Source organism: Chiloscyllium plagiosum, unplaced genomic scaffold (genome assembly GCF_037043375.1).
Source record: "Chiloscyllium plagiosum isolate Xiang-an unplaced genomic scaffold, Cpla_swu_hap1 HiC_scaffold_8, whole genome shotgun sequence".
In the NCBI taxonomy this organism is placed as follows: Eukaryota; Metazoa; Chordata; class Chondrichthyes; order Orectolobiformes; family Hemiscylliidae; genus Chiloscyllium; species Chiloscyllium plagiosum.
The window spans coordinates 68,115,834-68,134,669 of NW_028270146.1; the positions used below are offsets into that span (position 1 = coordinate 68,115,834).

At 41.7% G+C, this 18,836-nt stretch overlaps 1 protein-coding gene across 1 annotated transcript in view; it reads right to left on the minus strand.

Moving 5' to 3' along the window:
- The window catches only part of slc25a21 (solute carrier family 25 member 21), a 523,142-nt gene extending 505,058 nt beyond the window's left edge, over positions 1–18,084 (minus strand). The window contains exons 1-2 of the mRNA XM_043697848.2: positions 17,952–18,084; positions 17,776–17,848 (exon numbers count right to left, since the gene is read on the minus strand). Coding sequence (XP_043553783.1) covers positions 17,776–17,842 — 67 coding nt within the window. The 5' untranslated portion in view covers positions 17,843–17,848; positions 17,952–18,084. The remainder of the gene's footprint in view (positions 1–17,775; positions 17,849–17,951) is intronic.
- Between the last annotated feature and the right edge of the window lie 752 nt (positions 18,085–18,836).

An 18,836-nucleotide genomic window follows, 5' to 3' on the forward strand; every position in this document is an offset into this window, starting at 1 on the left:
GTTTCCATGCTGTATGATTCTATGACTCTACACAGTTCAGTGTGCTATACTTTGCAGTATGGACAAGGATCATTATTTTTCTAAAACTATTTTTGACTTAAACCCAACTCATGAATGAACCTTCTGGCAACCTACACATCATTTCCAATTTACATTCACAGGAGGTAGCCAATATCAAGTTTTATGGTCCAACAAATTTCTCTTTTTTTACACCTTATGTCAATTTCAACAAATCACTAACAATAAACAATTTAGTATGGTTGGAAAATCTTCAAAGTTTTATCAAGTACTTATTTTCAACAGTTGTCATATTCCACAGATTGCTCGAAGGCAAGGTGCAAAATTAGGCCACTCTTTAAATTTCTTGAATCGGCATTTTTCCAAATCTGGACTTATGTTATGGGACGTTTGCAAATTAGGAGCAGTGTTAAGATACAATTTTACGGAGCAATAATCTAACCACAGGCCACAAAAGTGGTGATTCACTATTAACATATAACTATTTGGTTCCATACAACTAACAAATAAAAGATTCCAGAAAAATTGAAGTACTCAAGTTGCAGAAAATATGAAATAAATACAGAAAAAAATGGAAATAATCAGCAGGTCTGGCAGCATCTGTTAAGAGAGAAATATATCATAATTATTGTACCACATCAAGGATAAGAATGGTGGTTGACAAATGGACAGGTGATAAGATGAAGAGGCTTCAAGAACATCCTCATTCTCCGTTATCTCGGAGTCCATTAGTTGAGTCGAAGAACAAGACAGAAGCATCTGCAAGCATTTTCTACCAAAACTGCCAAGTAGACAAATTGGTGATCAATCAATCATTGTAATTGTAAGTGCACTGCCAACGCAGGTATCAATGTGACACTAAGAATGAATCTGAATATACTGGACATTATAAAAAGGTAAAAGAATGTCACCAACACCCTAATTCTTGTACTGAAGACCTGTGCATTAGGACATATTTTTTCTGCAAGCTATGCGAATCCAGTATACCTATAATTCAATAATCTTCCCAACTTGGGGAACTGTCCGTGATATCCTTTCCTGAAGATAAAATTGCTCAATCATCATGTCATCAGTAATTAGAGTTGGAGAAAAAGAGCAGTCAATACTGCTTGCCAATAACAATCAATCAATCTCAATTCACGATTTATTTATCAACACATAGTTCAAATTCTGCAAAAAAAGCACTTTGCTCCGAATCACGGTGCACCCTAACCTTGATCTCAATGAAAGAACTGAATGCCATAAGAGAGGTAAAAGTAGCTGCTTTCAACACCAGGGCAACAAGTATCTTGACTATAGCACCAATCAAACAGAGCAAAGCATGTCAGTAGGGTTTAAAGGACAAAACCTTTTTTGCTCAAGTCTCCATATGCACAACTAGTTGTTGGAAGAGCATCATTACAGCCTCAGACATCCCTACAAGCAATGTCAGTGGCTCAGCGTTCTTCAACACCAGAACCACTGCCTTCCCTTCATTGAACATCAGCAACAGAGCAGTTCTTTGACCATCTTCAACCAGAAGGAACCTAACAATTGACCCTTGATAAATGACATTACCATCTCCGAAAGCCCAATTATCCTGGGAATTACTTTTGACCAGAAACTGAACTGGACCAGCAATTTAAATACAGTGGTTACAAGAGCAGGAGAAAATATGGGCTGCAGATACTGGAGATCAGAGTCGATAATTGTGGCACAGGAAAAGCACAGCGGGTCAGGCAGCGTCCAAGGAGCAGGAGAGTCGATGTTTCAGGCATAAGCCCTTCATCAGGGATGTTACAAGACCAGGTTAGGTGCTAGGAATCCTGTGTCAAGTATCTCAACTCTTGACTCTCCAGATCTGTCTGCCATGTATAAAGTGGCATTTAAGAAGGTAATGGAATACAGTGCACTTGCTTGGATATGTAAAGCTCCAGCAACACTCAAGACGCCATCCAGGACAAAGCAGCCTGATGACAGGATCTTGACTAGATAGGCCAATGGGCCGAGAAGTGGCAGATGGAGTTTAATTCAGGTAAATGTGAGGTGCTGCATTTTGGGAAATCAAATCTTAGCAGGACTTATGCACTTAAAGGTCCTAGGGAATGTTGCTGAACAAAGAGACCTTGGAGTGCAGGTTCATAGCTCCTTGAAAGTGGAGTCGCAGGTAGATAGGATAGTGAGGAAGGCTTTTGGTATGCTTTCCTTTATTGGCCAGAGTATTGAGTACAGGAGTTGGGAGGTCATATTGCGGCTGTACAGGACATTGGTTAGGCCACTGTTGGAATATTGCATGCAATTCTGGTCTCCTTCTTATCGGAAAGATGTTGTGAAACCTGAAAGGGTTCAGAAAAGATTTACAAGGATGTTGCCAGGGTTGGAGGATTTGAGCTATAGGGAGAGGCTGAATATGCTTGGGGCTGTTTTCCCTGGAGCGTCTGATGCTGAGGGGTGACCTTATAGAGGTTTACAAAATTATGAGGGGCATAGATAGGGTAAATAGGCAAAGTCTTTTCCCTGAGGTCTGGGAGTCCAGAACTAGAGGGCATAGGCTTAGGGTGAGAGGGGAAAGATATAAAAGAGATCTATGGGGCAACTTTTTCACACAAAGGGTGGTACGTGTATGGAATGAGCTGCCAGAGGAAGTGGTGGAGGCTGGTACAATTGCAACATTTAAAAGGCATTTGGAAGGGTATATAAATAGGAAGGGTTTGGAGAGATATGGGCTGGGTGCTGGCAAGTGGGACTAGATTGGGTTGAACAGGTTGGACCGAAGGGTCTGTTTCCATGCTGTACATCTCTATGACTCTATATTCACCACCTTCCACATCTCTTCACTACCAATACACAGTGACAGCAGTGTGCACCATATACATTGTATCAGAGCCCTGGCTTCTAAAACACAGATTACCATCTTGGCTAAACAGCAAAGAATGCTGGGTTCACTGGCCAACTAAAACTCTGAAGTCACAAAGCCACAAATACCAGATACAATAGCCAGGTGCTAATGACATTAACACAATGTAAAAGGCAACAGTTATCCTGGACGGACATACCCCAACAATTTATCCACCAAATGAAGGAGGGTCGAGACAAAAAGGCATCAGGTCACGCTAGACAAAGAAACAAACAATAGCAAGACATCCAAATGATTGACAATGTTTCAAAATATTAAGTGTGTCTCCCTTATAGTTAGAACTATAGGGAAGTTCCAGAAAACCATCCAAAAAAGTATAAAAACAAGGTTCACCTGCAAACCAATCTCTATTGGATCTTCGGAGGAGACCAGCATGGCCTAAGGCAGAGTCTAACCATCCAGAGAGTGAGCAAGGGCGAGAGAGAGAGCGCGAGAAAGAGAAAACACCTCCACATACCCAAAGACAGAACCAGAGAGAGCACACAACTGCTTAAATCTACAAAAGATTCTGGAAGTACTGCAACCTTAAGGAGCCAAATAGGACTAGAGATAGTATGTTTAGTATTAAAGGCTATTGTAACTTGTTTCCTAATAAAGTTGGGACTGTTTTGCATTTGTACTGGCTTGTGTTTGTAGTGATTTGACTGCTTTGGTATTTTGAGACACCTGGGCAATCCGTTCATAATATTCTGGTTGGAGTTGTCTGACTTGTTTTAGGAGGAAATAGACAACAACATTATACTCTACAGTAACTGACCAAACTCTGACAGCACTTTCCAAACTCTACCTGCTGAAACAACAAGGGGACCAAATGTACAGATCACCATCACCTGCAAGTTGTCCTCTCAGCCACACTATCCCAAACCATGCTGACCTGGAACAGAAAATGAAGCAGCTAATTTTTGCCTTGATAACAATTCCATATTGGATGCAGATTCAAACACTCCAATTTATAATTACATTACAAAGGATAGATGGCACAAAAACAGGCTATCCAATTCATGTCAGTGGAGACTTTTCACTTCTTTCCTCACTTAAAACAATCATTGTAACCCTCTAAATTCACTTACGTGCAGCTATAACGTGCGGATCCTCCCATCAGCTATCCCTTGATTAGAAGGGGATGCCTATACAGGGTGGAGAGTTTCAAAGAAATCTAATTGATAGTTTTTTTGATCTTCTCTTGGGTAATAAGACAGGACAAGTGACAGTAAGGGGACACTTTGGGTCAAGTAATCATAATTCTATTTGTATTAAGATAGTTGTAGGGTAATCGCTACATTAAAATTTAACTTTTTAATTGGAGTAAGGCAAATTTTATGGTGTCAAACAAGATCTTTCGAAATTGATTGGATTACACAGTTCGCAGACTAAGGGCATCTGATAAGTGAGGGACTTATCAAATTTGTGATGAGAGTTCAGAGTCATTATGTTAGAGTGAAAGGTAAGTCTGGTAGGATAAGATTACATTACATTACAGTGTGGAAACAGGCCCTTCGGCCCAACAAGTCCACACCGCCCCGCCGAAGTGCAACCCACCCATACCCCTACATGTACCCCTTACCTAACACTACGGGCAATTTAGCATAGCCAATTCACCTGACCTGCACATCTTTGGACTGTGGGAGGAAACCGCAGACACGGGGAGAACGTGCAAACTCCACACAGTCGGTCGCCTGAGGCGGGAATTGAACCCGGGTCTCTGGCGCTGTGAGGCAGCAGTGCTAACCACTGTGCCACCGTGCCGCCCAATAGAGAACAATGGATGAATAAAGATAGAGAGGTTCTAGAATAAAAAAAGAATTATATATAAGATATTGACAACTGGGTTCAAATGAATCTCTTGAACAGTGTAAAGGGTATAGAGGCATTCTTAAGAGAGAGGGCAGGAAGGCTAAAACAGGTAAGGTTAAGGATAATCCAAAGAGATTCCACAAGTACATTAAGAGTATGACAACAACCAGAGAGAGAGAGTAGGGCCCCATAAAGATCAACGAGGTCATTTTGCGTTGTACTTCAGAAAATGGGACAGATATTAAATGAATATTTTGTGTTGCTTTTAATGTGGAGAAAGAAATGGAGGCTAGAAGAACTCAGGGAAATAAATATTGAAGTGGTTCACATTACAGAAGAGGAAATGCTGGAGGTCTTAGAAAATATCAAGGTGGATGAATCTCCACCACCTGGTCTAGTGTATCCCAGGATGTTGTGGGAAGATAGGAAGGCAATTGAGGGGCCCGTTGTAGAAATAGTTGTATCATCAATAACTATGAGTGAGGTGCCAGATGACTGGAGAGTGGTGAATGTTGTGTTTTTGTTTATGAAGGAATGTAAGGAGGAATCCGGCAACTAGAGACCTGTGAATCTTACTTCAGTGATAGGTAAGTTGTTGGGTGTGATTCTGAAAGGTAGGATTTACATGCATTCAGAAAGGCAAGGAATGATTAGAGATAGTCAGTATGATTTTGGCGAGGGAAATCATATCTCACAAACTTGATTGAGTTATTTTGAGGATGTAATTAAGAAGATCGTTGAGAGCAGAGTTGTAGACATTGTTTACTTGGACTTTAGTAAAGCCTTTGACAAGGTTCTGCATGGTGGACTAATTAATAAAGACAGATCGCATGGGATTCAGGGTAAGTTTACCAGTTACATACAAAATTAGCTTAATAGCAGGAAACAAAGCAACAGTGGAGGAATATTTTTCGGGCTGGAGACCTGTGACTAGAGATGTTCCATAGGGATCCATAATTGATCCACTTTTGTTTGTCATTGATATAAATTATTTAAATGAGAATATAGAGGCATTGTTAGTAAGTTTGTGGCTGATACGAAAAATTGGTGGAATAATGAATAGTGAAGAAGGTTATCGAACATTACAAAGAAATTTTGATCAATTGGCTGAAGAGTGACAAATGGAGTTTATTTTGGATAAATGTGCTGTATTGCAGTTTGGTAAAACAAATAAGGGCAAGACTTATACAATTAAAACTAGAGCTTTGGGTAGTGTTGTAGAATAGAGACACATTCAGGTTCAATTATTTATTTATTTGAAATTGGTGTCATGTGTAGATAGGGTGGTTAAGGAAATGTTTAGCACACTTGCCTTCATTGCTCAGACCTTTGAGTGTTGGAGTTGGGATGTTATGTTGAGGTTGTACAAAACGTTGGTAAGGGCTCTCAGGACATTATGTCCATTTCTGGTTGCCTGTTACAGGTAGGATATTATTGATTGGAGAGGGTTCTGAAGAGATTTACTAGGATGTTGCCAGAAAAGGAGGGTTTGAGTTACGGGAGATGCTGGATGGGCTGAGATTTCTTTCACTGGAGCTTAGGCAATCGAGGGGTGACTGTATAGAGAGTGTTATAAAATCATGACAACCATCAATAAAGGCAAAGAGCAAAGGTATTTTCCCTAGGCTGGTGGAGTTCAAAACTAGAGAGCATATTTTTAAGGTGAGAAGAGGAAGATTTAAAAAAGACATGAGGGGAATTTTTTTTTTTTTTACACAGAGTGGTTCTCTGGAATAAACTTCCAGAGAAAGTGGTGGATGCGGGTACTATTACAATGTTTCAAAGACATTTAGTTAAGCGCACGAAAAAGAAATTAGTTGGCAGAATATGGGCCAAGTGTAGGCAGGTGGGACTAGTTTAGTTTAAAATTATGGTTGGCATGGACTTGTTGGACTGAAGGTTCTGTTTCCATGCTGTATGAACCTATGACTATATGACCTAAAAAATTGCTAAGATATTTTGTTTGGTCATCCGAATAACTGGGAGATTTCTTTTTTGGATGTTGTGACCAATGGAGTAGTACGATTGTGGCAACAGTCTCATTCCTCCAGCCTCAGTCATAACAGTTTAACATGGCAGGGAGACACCAAACAAGTTTAGAACTCTGCTACTCTCTGAATCTGAAGCTGGGTTCAGGCCCATATATGGGGGGTGTGAGGGTCATGTTGATGAATGTTAGTTTTTAGGTCCAAGGTTACTATAGCACTGTTCTTTCTTTACTGTGAATAACAAAGAAATTGCCATTATGACAGCAGCTAAGTATAGTTCCTTTTCCGGACTGCTTCCCTGAGAATTACATCATAAGCAGTACTTTCCTGTCTTCAGTTGAGATGTTCAGCAATATTTTTCTGTTTTTGCAAAATCAGAACATCCACAATCAATATCACAACAGAATGAAAATATATTCTTCTTTCTCATTATCCAGAAGAACCCCACAACCCTTAAAAAAGCAAAATTTTTACTGTTATTCAGCTCCAACATACAAAAAGCTCAAATCTGCCACCTTCTGCTCAATACTGTTATATACTCCGACTGGGACAACACATCTATCCTCAGACAGGCTAAACAGAGACATGCACGGGAATTCCTAGAGGGCTGGCATTCAAACTGGAACTCCATCAATACACTGATCGATTTGGACTCCATTTACCAACCTCTGAGAAAAGAAAACATGGAAATGATATCACCCACCTTAACAACCAGATACATAAATAGAAAACAGGACAGAACACCAACCCTTCAACGGAGGCGCATTGATTATATTACCTAACATGGTGACAAAACGTCAGAGAACAAACCTACCAGCTCAGTGAACAAACTTACAATCTGACTCTGATGGTCTCCTTAGAACATATGGCTACATTATCAATATACAAACTAAGACTGCCAAACTTATTCTGTTTAAGGACTAACATTTGATTCAGTTTCAAGTACATGTTCCCAACTTTTACTGCTGGTTTCGTGGTGTTTTATTGTAATGTCTAAGAATGGCACATGTTCCCAAACATGCAAAGTATACTGAACATATATTTACATAAAACACCTGTAAACGTAACTGCAGTAAGATATTGACAGTGAGACAATTACATTTCTCATGGAAACTTTTCCAGAGCATCTTGTTTACAAGCCCCTTCTTTGCACTCAAAGTGCTCAACATGATAGAGGACAAGAGATACAGAAGAAGATGGATATACATCAAGGAAAAGAGGGAACGGAGGGCAAAATAACAGAGCTTGTGAGGAAAAGAAAATCTGAGAAAACAGAAGAAAACAAAAAAATAGACAAGGAAAAGCATTAATGAGTGAAAAAGTGAATAGAAGCATGGAACAGCATGCTTAGATATGAATAAAGGACATGTGAGAAACAGAGTAATAATGCATAGGAACAGATGAATAAAAAGGGTTAAAAGAGGGAATACATAGGACAGCATCCGAACAATAAAAATTGCAAGACAAAAATTAGAAAATATATATATCAGCAAAAAAGATTTGAAGATAAGAAATGAAAAATGAGAGCCTTTAGCATTTGGTCCAACACATCATTTCAGGAGCAACTGACTTGCTGAACTGCAACTTCACCCTGGATACTATATAAAAAGAACATTTTTTCACCTTCATTGTTCCTATATTGCCCTGATCCTGGTCCCTTCAGTTCAAGCAAACCATGCCCTAGTCGTTATAATCGAAAAGTTTAGCCATTCACTGCCACATCTGACTGGAATGGATCAGGAACCATCAGGCCCTCCTCCACTGATGATTCCAAAATGATCCAAGAATGCAAATATAGCCCTTACTTTATTTTCTATGCTGCAAAGTGTTTTCCTAAACCACTGTCTTCTTCATGCTCACCTCAGAGAACAAGGAAAACCTTTTATGAATCTTTTGTTAAAAAGACAGAGGCCATCTGATCAGTGTCTGCCACTTCCCTCCCTCTCAAACAGGCCAAACTACCTTGAATATTCCTGAAGCCTGAAAAGGGTATATTTTTCTGATTCCTCTATTTGTCACCCACTTCCATTCCTGGGTGCAATGTTAACAGATAAAGTTAAATTGTATCTCCCTCTTCAGCTAAATTCCTTTTTCCCTTAATCTGCCATTATTGTCCCACACACAGAGAGAGAGAGAGCGCGAGAGAGAGAGAGAGCGAGAGCGAGAGGAAAAAAAAAAAAAAAAAAAAAAAAAAAAAAAAATCGCTGGCCACACTTTCTCAGAAACTACTACACAATTCCCAACTCCCTTACCTCTCTAAAGTCCTTTAACATATAGTTACCTCCGAAATCCACGCCCATTTTTCTGTGACTGCTATACTGGAGTGCTGTAATTAGGGGAAATGTTTCAGAGAACATGTCTGGGACACACACTAAACAACTACATCATCCTGAGATCGAACACTTCAACTCCCCATCCTACTCCGCGAAGGACGTGCAACTATTAGATCTCCTCCACTGCCAAAATCTAGCCACCCAACGCCTGAAGGAATAACGCCTCATCTTCCACCTTGGGACTCTCCAACTACACAGGATCAATTCCACCAGTTTCCTTATCTCCCCTCCCCCAACCCTATCCCAGATCCAACCCTCCAACTCGGCACCACCCTCTTGAACTGTCCTACCTGTCCATCTTCCTTCCTGATGAAGGGCTTTTGCCTGAGAAGTCCCGTCGATTTTCCTGCTCCTCGGATGCTGCCTGACCTGCTGTGCTATTCCAGCACCACTCTAATCTTGACTCTGCTCTCCAGCATCTGCAGTACCCACTTTTGTCATCTTGCTTCCCACCTAACCGCTCCACCCTATCACTATCACCCTCAACCTTCATCTAGCTATTGCATTCCCAGCTACCTTATCCCAGCCCCACCCACCCTCCCATTTATCTCTCAGCCCCCTTGGGCCTCCCCCACATTCCTGATGAAGAGCTTATGCTTGAAACATTGACTCTCCTGTTCCTCGGATACTGCCTGACCTACCGTGCTTTCCAGCATCACACGTTTTGACTCTGCTCTAATTAGGGAATAACTAATAGAAGGGAAGCACAAAACAGCAGATTTGAGGAGATGCACAAATACATCTACAGGTTTGAGAAGCTGGGGGAGATTACACAGATAAGGAGAGAAAGGAGCATTGAGGGATTTAGAAAGGAGGATGAAATAGGCTAAAAAAAGAGGCATTGCTTAGGTAGATATCACTGTAGATCAGTGAACACTGGATGACGGATGATTTCAGAGTTAAGAGAGACAGAGTTTTAGATGAAGTCAACTTGATTGAGAACAGAATATGGGAGGGTGACCATAAATGCATTTTCCCACTATTTTATTTTTTGTAAGTATATTTATTAGCAAATTTTTAACTTTACAAAGATATAAAATGATTGAAAAACAATACCAAATATCAGTATAATAAAAAGAAAAAAACACAAATTACAATACAACTACTGTCTACTAACCTCTCCTCTAATACAAAGCAAACCCTAACACTGTGCAAAGCAATACCAAAAAAAAGAAAAGCAAAGAAAAAAAAACAAAAACTCACAAAACACAGAACAGCTATCCTCTGCGGAACGGGAGCATTGTATACATACCCGCATTAACTCGCAAGACCCCTTCCAGGGCCCAGGGCTTGACAAATCTAATCATCCTGGTTAAACAAATGCCCTAGTTAAGATAACTGACAAATCTATATCCAAATTACTCAAGTAGAGCTGACATGTCTTATAAAAATTGTCTGTTGTGTGGTGCACCATTTTTGTAAGGAAGTCCAAGGGAACGTGCTCCATAATTAATTTCTGCCATCCCAGCAAGTCCAGCGGGTTCTCAGACACCCAATTCATCAGCATATTCTTCCATGCACAGTATGCAAGAGTATTAAATAGTTTCTTCCCATGCCTGTCTAAAGATGGTACATTTGGTAGACCTAAGAGGAGAGATATCAGGTCTACTTTGACTTCAGTCCTCAATACCCTCCCTAACTCTCCTGCCACGTGCTGCAATAAACACGGAGCCTGTGGCATGTCTAGAAGCAATGGGTAAGAGTACCTACACTTATGTTACATTTGAGGCACACTGAAGATGCCCCTTTTTTAAACTTCGCCAGACAGTCTGGTGCCAGATGAGCCCTGTGCAGAACTTTTAACTGCGTAGCGCACGTCCTATTACAGATTGAGATCTTTCAAGTATTCTCCCATATGTTCTCCCATGTGTCAGAAGAGATCTCCACTCCCAGCTCTTACTCCCAGACCTCACATAACCGGTTAATATCCTGCCAGGCCCTGCCACCCAGCAGGCGATAAAGGGTGCTTGTGGAACGTAACAACAACCTCTCTGTATCGGGCTTATAGGGCTTAGTGAGAAGCATAGTCTTCTTCTGGATGTAATCCCTAACCTGAAAAAAACAGAAAAGATCTCTGCTGGGCAACCCGTATTTGCAGCTCAGTTGCTCGAAAGACATCATAACCTCCCCCTCAAACAAGTCTCCCAAAGTAGAAACTCCTCTCACTGCCCATAGTTTGAACCCTGGGTCCATCATCCCTGGTCAGAACCCTGGCATGCCAACTATATGTGTAAGTGGAGAAGTCTTGGATAAACAACCCTCACTCTGACGCATCGCCCTCCATGCTTTGATGGTACTAATGACAATAGGGTTCCAGCAGTGGTCCATAACTGTCCTCATCTTATCCATGAACAACAGGTTAATAAGAGGGCACTTTGCTTGGGAGGCCTCAATATCCAGCCATACTGAGTTTGGATCGTTACCTACCCAATTGCAGACATAGGACAGCAGGGAACTCAATTGATACCTCCTGATGTCTGGGGAATCAACTCCTCCCCCTCCTTGAGGCAACTGCAATTTAGTAAGTTTGATGAGGGGTCATTCACGATGCCAGACAAAGGAAACAAATCACCCCATAAGCTTCCGCAGCACTGACCTGGGAAACATCATAGGGAGCATACGCATGGGATAAAGCAAATGAGGAAGAACATTCATCTTAATGAGAGATATTCAGCCCAGCCATGAAATTGGAAGAGCCTTCCATCTCTGGAGATCTCACCGAATATTATCGAGCAAGTTAGCAAAGTTAGCCCGAAATAACAGATCAGACTTGGGGGTAATAAAAATGCCTAGGTACCGGAACCCTGCCCGTGACCACTTAAAAGGGAACTTAGAGCCATCTTCAACTTCTGGCACATCCTTAAGGTTCCCCAAAGGCATAGCCTCTGATTTTGCAAAGGTAATCTTATATCCTGAAATAGCCCCAAATGAATTGATACATTGAGTCAAATGGGGTACGGAGGTGATCGGGTTCGATAAAAACAGAAGGACATCATCTGCGTACAGTCTAATCTTGTGTGCCCTCGATCCCACTTCCAGAGCGGTGATATGGATGTTCTTACGAATGGCCTCTGCCAGCGGCTCTATCACCAATGTAAACAACAATGGTGAGAGGGGGCAGCCTTGCCGACTACCCCTACCAATTTTAAAATTCCCAGACTTCACCCAGTTAGTGATGAACGTGGCCAGAGGGTGGCGATATAAAACCTCCACCCACCTAGCAAAGACTCCACCCAACCCAAACTGTTCTAAGACATTTTAAAAATGGCCATTCCACCCGGTCAAATGCTTTCTCTGCATCTAAGGAAATCACCAACCCCTGAATCGATCGTTGCTGACAAACTTGGACCACATTCAGCAACCTTCTAATATTATTAGAGGACCTGCAGCCCCTTATAAAGCCTGTCTGGTCCTCTTAATAATATGGGGCAACACCCTTTCCAATCTCAGTGCCAGGATCTTGGACAGAATCTTGAAATCTGAATTTAATAGAGAAATGGGCCTGTATAAGGCACAATCCTCAAGAACCTTCCCTTTCTTAAGAATTAAGGAAATATTAGCATCGCTCAAAGATGGTGGTAGACATTCATACATAAAGGAGTAATTGTACATCTCCAACATTGGCCCTGACAGAATCCCTATAAACTCCTTATAAAACTCATCTGGAAGACCATAAGGGCCAGGCGCTTTCCCATTCTTAAGTTGCCTAGCTATCTCCTGTATTTCCTGAATGGTCAAGGAGGCATTAAGGAGAGAGGCCTGTTCCAAGATTAGCCCTGGGAGGTCCAGGTTCTTAAAAAATGTCTCCATTTTAGCCCTCCTGTCTTCACAACCTTCAGACTGATACAATTCAGAGTTAAAGCTCCGAAAAGTCTCATTAATCTTTTTAGCATCGTATGCAAGGACACCGGCGCTGTCTCTGATTGCAGTAATAGACTGGGGAGCACGCTTTTTCCTAGTCAGGTACGCTAAATACTTCCCTAGCCTATCCCCATATTCGAACAGCCTCTGTCTAGCAAAAGCAAGTTCTTTCTTTACATTTTGTGTCAGTATTGAATTCAAGGCAGCCCGAAGGCATCCTGCCCACTTTCGGATCCAAAACACTATTAAGATCCCCCCCCCCCCCCCCCTATAATAATGTGCTGTGTTCCAAATGCACTCAACTGAGAGAAAGCACTAATCAAAAATTTGAAGGGATACGCCAGAGGACAGTAGATGTTTAAAATGCCATATTCCTCCCCATGTATCAGGGCTTTAAGTATCACAAACTATCCCTGCTCATCTTTCACCTGCTCTAACAATGTGAACAGAAGATTTTTCTGGATAAGTATCACCACTCCCCTACTTTTAGTAGTAAAGGATGAAAAGAATACCCGTTCATAACCCCCTTGTTGTAATTTCAGGTGTTCCCCATCATCAAGAAAGCGATATCAATCCGTTCCCTCTTAAGGCTAGAAAGCACTTTTTTCCTTTTAACAGGTGAATAACTTCCTTTAAATGTTCCAGGTGCACCATTTAATAAGACACTTAGCCATATCCCCTTTCAGACATCCTTGAACCCCTCAGAGGGAGAACTCTGCTTACAAAGCGCCGAGCATAAGTAAATAAAGACTCATAGCATCAAAAAACTATATGTACAAAAACTACTCTATCATAACTATAAACAACTATTACTACCAAAAAACTACAAAGAAAACTATAGAATCTTGAATGGAAGACTCTTCCCCCCTGCCCATAGAGGGCACTCACCTACCCATCCCCTCCTTCAAACCTGGACTGTGCCCCAGCCTTAGGCCAGAAAAAAAACAAGGAGATGATCCTTAAATCGACAGAAAAAAAGTCAAAGTCAGGATGAGCACTCCACCCATCCATGGCTTCATGTCACCCCTACTTGTGACTAAAAGAGAAGCAGAACACACAAAAAAAACAAAGGGAGAGAGACAACAAAGAACATCCACAAAATTTCCCATCGGAAAATCCAGTGATTAAAAAAAAAGGAACAACTTATTCCAAAGTCTTTTTCCCCCTTTCCAAAAAGGAAATTATTAGGGAGAAAGAAAGGAATAAAAAAAAGGAAGGGAAAACATGGAGAAAGACAGAAAAGAGAACAAACATTAACCATATTCTTCAGGCCAAATCTGTCTATTTGAAAATGTCCACAAAGTTTTTAGCCTTATCCGCTGAGTCAAATGTATAAACTGAGTCCTCGTGGCTGAAACGAAGTACTGCAGAGTACCTCATCGAGTACTGGATGCCCAGGTTCCACAGCCTCTTTTTAACTTCATCGAAGGACTTCCTCTTTTGAACTATAGCTGCAGAGAAATCCTGGAAAAACATTATTTTTGACCCCTTGTACAGCAGTGCCTGCAGATCTTCTCCCAGGGATCTGGAAGCTTCTATGACTTTTTGCTTGTCCTTATATGAATGGGAGTGCACGAGGACCAAGCAGGGGTGCTGCACCGGCCCTGACCTGTGCACTGTAACCCGATATGCTCTTTCAATCTGCAATCTGCTGGACTTGATGTGAAGGCCCAAACTTCGGCAGCCAGTTATCAAAGAAGCTGACTGGCTGCTCACCTTCCTCACCTTCAGGGAGCCCGACAATTCGGAGATTTATCCTCCGACCTCGATTTTCGAGGTCGTCGATATGGTTTTGCAAGGTCCACACCTCTCGCTCCAGCACCTGGATCCGACTTGATGAGGACTCCATTGCGGTTTCCGAGGCCTTAGTTTGACCCTCCACCTCCTCCAGCCTCTCCCGGAGACCCTGGATCTCCTGCTCGTGCTTCTGCAGCATGGATGTGATAGGTTGGACCTGGGCATGAATCTCCCCACAGATTTCATCGATCGCAACCGCAACTTTCAAGGTAAGTCTCTCCATCGCCGCAGCCAATTCCTGGGAGTCTGTCAGGTCCCCAGGGGGTTCAGGAGAGGCTGCTGCTGCAGTCTCTGGTGTTGTAGGTATTGCAGGGGAGTGTCCTCCCTGCTGCTGTTTGCTTGCTCCTTTTCCCTTTGGCATCCTTTCCACTCCCAAATATGTGTTCTGTAAGGTTTTAAACTAATAATTCCACCACATAACTTGGTCAGGGATGGCAAATAACACTGGCATGCCTTGGCTGTTCGGCAGAGCTGTCCACCGCAGTTCTACGGAATCGCCACCATCTTGCCAAGTCATTATCCCACTATTTAATGAGAAGAAATTTATAATCATCCAAGTACTTACTTTTGATCAAGTTGTCTGACAACAAGCAGTTTAATGACACAGTGATGGTTTTGTGGTGATGAGGAAGTAGAATAAGACAGATTTTCATCAGCATATGTAAAAAAGCTGGTCCATGCCTGCACATAATGTCATTTCACTTCTTACCTAGAAATATTTTTAAAAATAGAAATGACTATAAACACCGAATGTTTGAGCACCAGATAGCACAGTGGTTAGCACTACTGCCTCATGGCACCAGGGACCCGGATTTGATTCCATTCTGAGGCAACTGCCTGTGGAATTTGTATATTCTCCACTTGTTGGCATGGGTTTCCTCGGTGTCTCCAGCTTCTTCCCACTGTCTAAAGATGTGAAGGTCAGGTGGACAGGCCATGCTAAATTGCTAGGGATATGTAAATTAGATGGATTAGAAGGTTGGGAAATGAAGGGTGATAGGGTGGGATGTCCTTCAGAGGGTCAGTGTGGAATCACTGGATGAATTGGCCTGCTTCCACACTGTAGGGATTCTATAAAGTAACGGCGCTTAAATAAGAACTTCTCCCTTATGATAGTACTGTCACAAACATTTTTTAAACTGGGATTTGCAGAAATCCCAATTTTTAAAATAATTTACTTTAAGAAGCTTACTTTTTAAGTTAAAAATAAAAGCAACAAAACAAATGTCAACTCAAATTCCGTGATGTGACCTAAATTTGAACCACCAACAAAGCAACAGTTGGGGACAAATCAACACTCTTCTGTACTGTTAATGCAGTCAATGCAGACAGTCAATCCATATAATATTTTGTAAATTCCACTTTGGAAACAGAATCTGTCTGACTCAAGATTAGGATACAAACAGACTAATACCTTTGTCTGAGCTGAGATGTCACTTTTTTTTAATATAAAACCTTAACTTATCTTGAGAATGTGACTTAAAAGTAGTTCTTGGATTTACATATTAATGAACCAAAACCTGCAACCCATTCTAAAAGATGAAAGACTTAATAACAATCGAGGTTTGTTAAATATACCATTTTACTTGCATGACAGTGTAATCTTTTGCTATAAGTTGTGTCCTATGGTCCTGCTTCATAACCATCTGAAGAAGGAGCGGTGCTCCGAAAGCGAGTGCTTCCAAATAAACCTGTTGGACTATAACCTGCTGTTGTGTGATTTTTAACTTAGTCCATCCGAGTCCAACACCGGTTCCTCCACATCATGACTCTTTTATACTGTGTACTGTTAAGATACGGAGGGGGAAACTGACTCCAAAGATGATCCTGCATATAATGGGAAAGAGTAAAGGTCATTTGTGCCATAAATTTCAGGCAGAATGTTAAATTAGTGTTGCTTGCTTTATTAAAGGATCATTCCTCAGGAATGCCATAGCAGATGGCAGTATCAAACACTACATGCCTGGTCAGATGTGGCCATCACAACAGTCCTGAAAGTACCAGAGGCATCTATACTCACTTCAGCCTCAAGGTAGTGGCTTCACAATACATCATCATCTTCATCACTTCGGAGGAAGAAACCACAGATCCCTAAGAGGATACACCAAAAAGACTGCCAGATGCACTCTCCATCAGCTCAAGTACTGATATCTTGATGAGTACATTAGCTAGATTCGAGTCAGGAGCACATTCTAGTAAGCAAATTATTACCATTCACTGCTGCTGACTGAGGAAGAAATGTCCCAGGTTGATAGCTTTCAGGTGACAACCAAAGTCCAGGCACCTACATGGCCTCAAGCATGCAGAGACTCCATTGTGTCTTAGTCCAAGTATGTTTTCAAAGGTGTAATTGCCAATGTTTGCAGAGTGTAGTCCTCCTCTCTCTAGCCCTGTACGGCTTGTGTACCTCTCGCATGGAGCAACAATTATTGTTTTATATGCTGTTGCGTTGTTTTGAAACTTTGGAGAAAAAAAATTCACAACAACAGCACTTTTAAAGGGAGAGAAACAGACAAAGGCAGCACATGGTGAGGTCAGTGTAGGAGAGAAAGAAAGAGAAAGAGAAAGAAACCCACATTGCTAACTGACAAAGCAGTGAACCTGTGCAGTTACTGCCTTGGCTGTTTAGAAGGTGGATAGGTGTTCTTCACAACCCTGGAAATAGTATGATTAATGAATGGGCGTTCATTCAATCGCGGAAATAAAATCTCTCTCACCAAATATCAAAGGCTTCCCCAAGCAAGGGCGGTTCTGAGTCATATCCACAACTTCAATACGTGTACACGATGAGCCTTCGCACTTGTCATAAAAACTTACGTGTGTATTTTTGGCAACGAGGGGACTCTGGCAAAGCCAAATCTTTGCTTATCCCAAGTTACCGTGAGGGCATTTAGAGTCAACCATTACTCCCCGATCTCTATTCAACATGGTTCAAACATATTTACAAACGCATTTGGAGGCAGTTGATTTCACCGTCAGTCCACCAACTGCTGACGCATTCCGTACTTAAATATCTTTGCAAATTTCAACGTCAATTCATTAACAAAATGTATATTGCCTGAGTTTTTAAATTTGACTCCTGACTCACCCGCAGACCCTCCGGCAACTGTCTGATGGAAGACTTCTCGCAATAAACTCTGGCTTTTGACCGTCATTTTTCACTGTGGAATAAAATAATATCCCCGGTCATAATTATACCATACTGTACTATTTACAGATAATAATTACAAAATTAACATAAATTTATGGCTGTGCCAACCTCACCGGTTTTTGCTTTGGTGTTGAAATAGGATCACTTTTAAAAAGCACGAAGAAAACACGCTGCTCACACGAAAACGGTACCGGGGTAAAGCATGAGATCAGCATGGGCGGGGATTACCGACCTTGGGAGGGACTGAAAATTAGCTTGACATTAAACTGGGTAGTGTACAAAGAACTTGAGAGTGACAGCAGAAATGCGCGATAAGCATTGGAAACTTTACAGAACCTGATAAGAGTCGCGTGATTGGTGAGGGTGCATTTGGATCAATTACCCAGAGAGAGTGGTAACTAACCTCTGATGAAACCGCACAGGGGAGGCCACCAACATTGAGGCCACGAGCATCTATTTTAGGCCGTCTATCATTTTAAACGTCCGTCCCTCCTACTCTTCTCTCTGTCCTTGGGCTCCACTTTTTCAATACACCACAACTAAAAGCTGAAGAATAACACAATTTAATTCACCACGTGAATTCATTTTAAAACCAACATTGAGTTCAAAAATTTCAAATAATAATCAATACTCTCAGGACAACTCATACAACCCTGTCAGTAGGCACTGCAACACGTGTCAGAGTGTGGACATAGATATCACTATTACGGACACCTCCCACCTTGTACATGGCAGGTACTCATGTGACTCAGCCAACATTGTCTATCTTATACATTGCAGGCAAGGATGCCCGGAGGCATGGTACATTGGGGAAACCGAGCAAAGGCTACTACAACTAATGAATGGGCACCGCACAACAATCAACAGACAGGAGGGTTCCCTCCCAGTTGGGGAACACTTCAGTGGTCCAGGACATTCAGCCTCGGACCTTCGGGTGACTATCCTCCAAGGTGGACTTCGGGACAGGCAGCAGAGAAAAGTGGCCGAGCAGAGGCTGA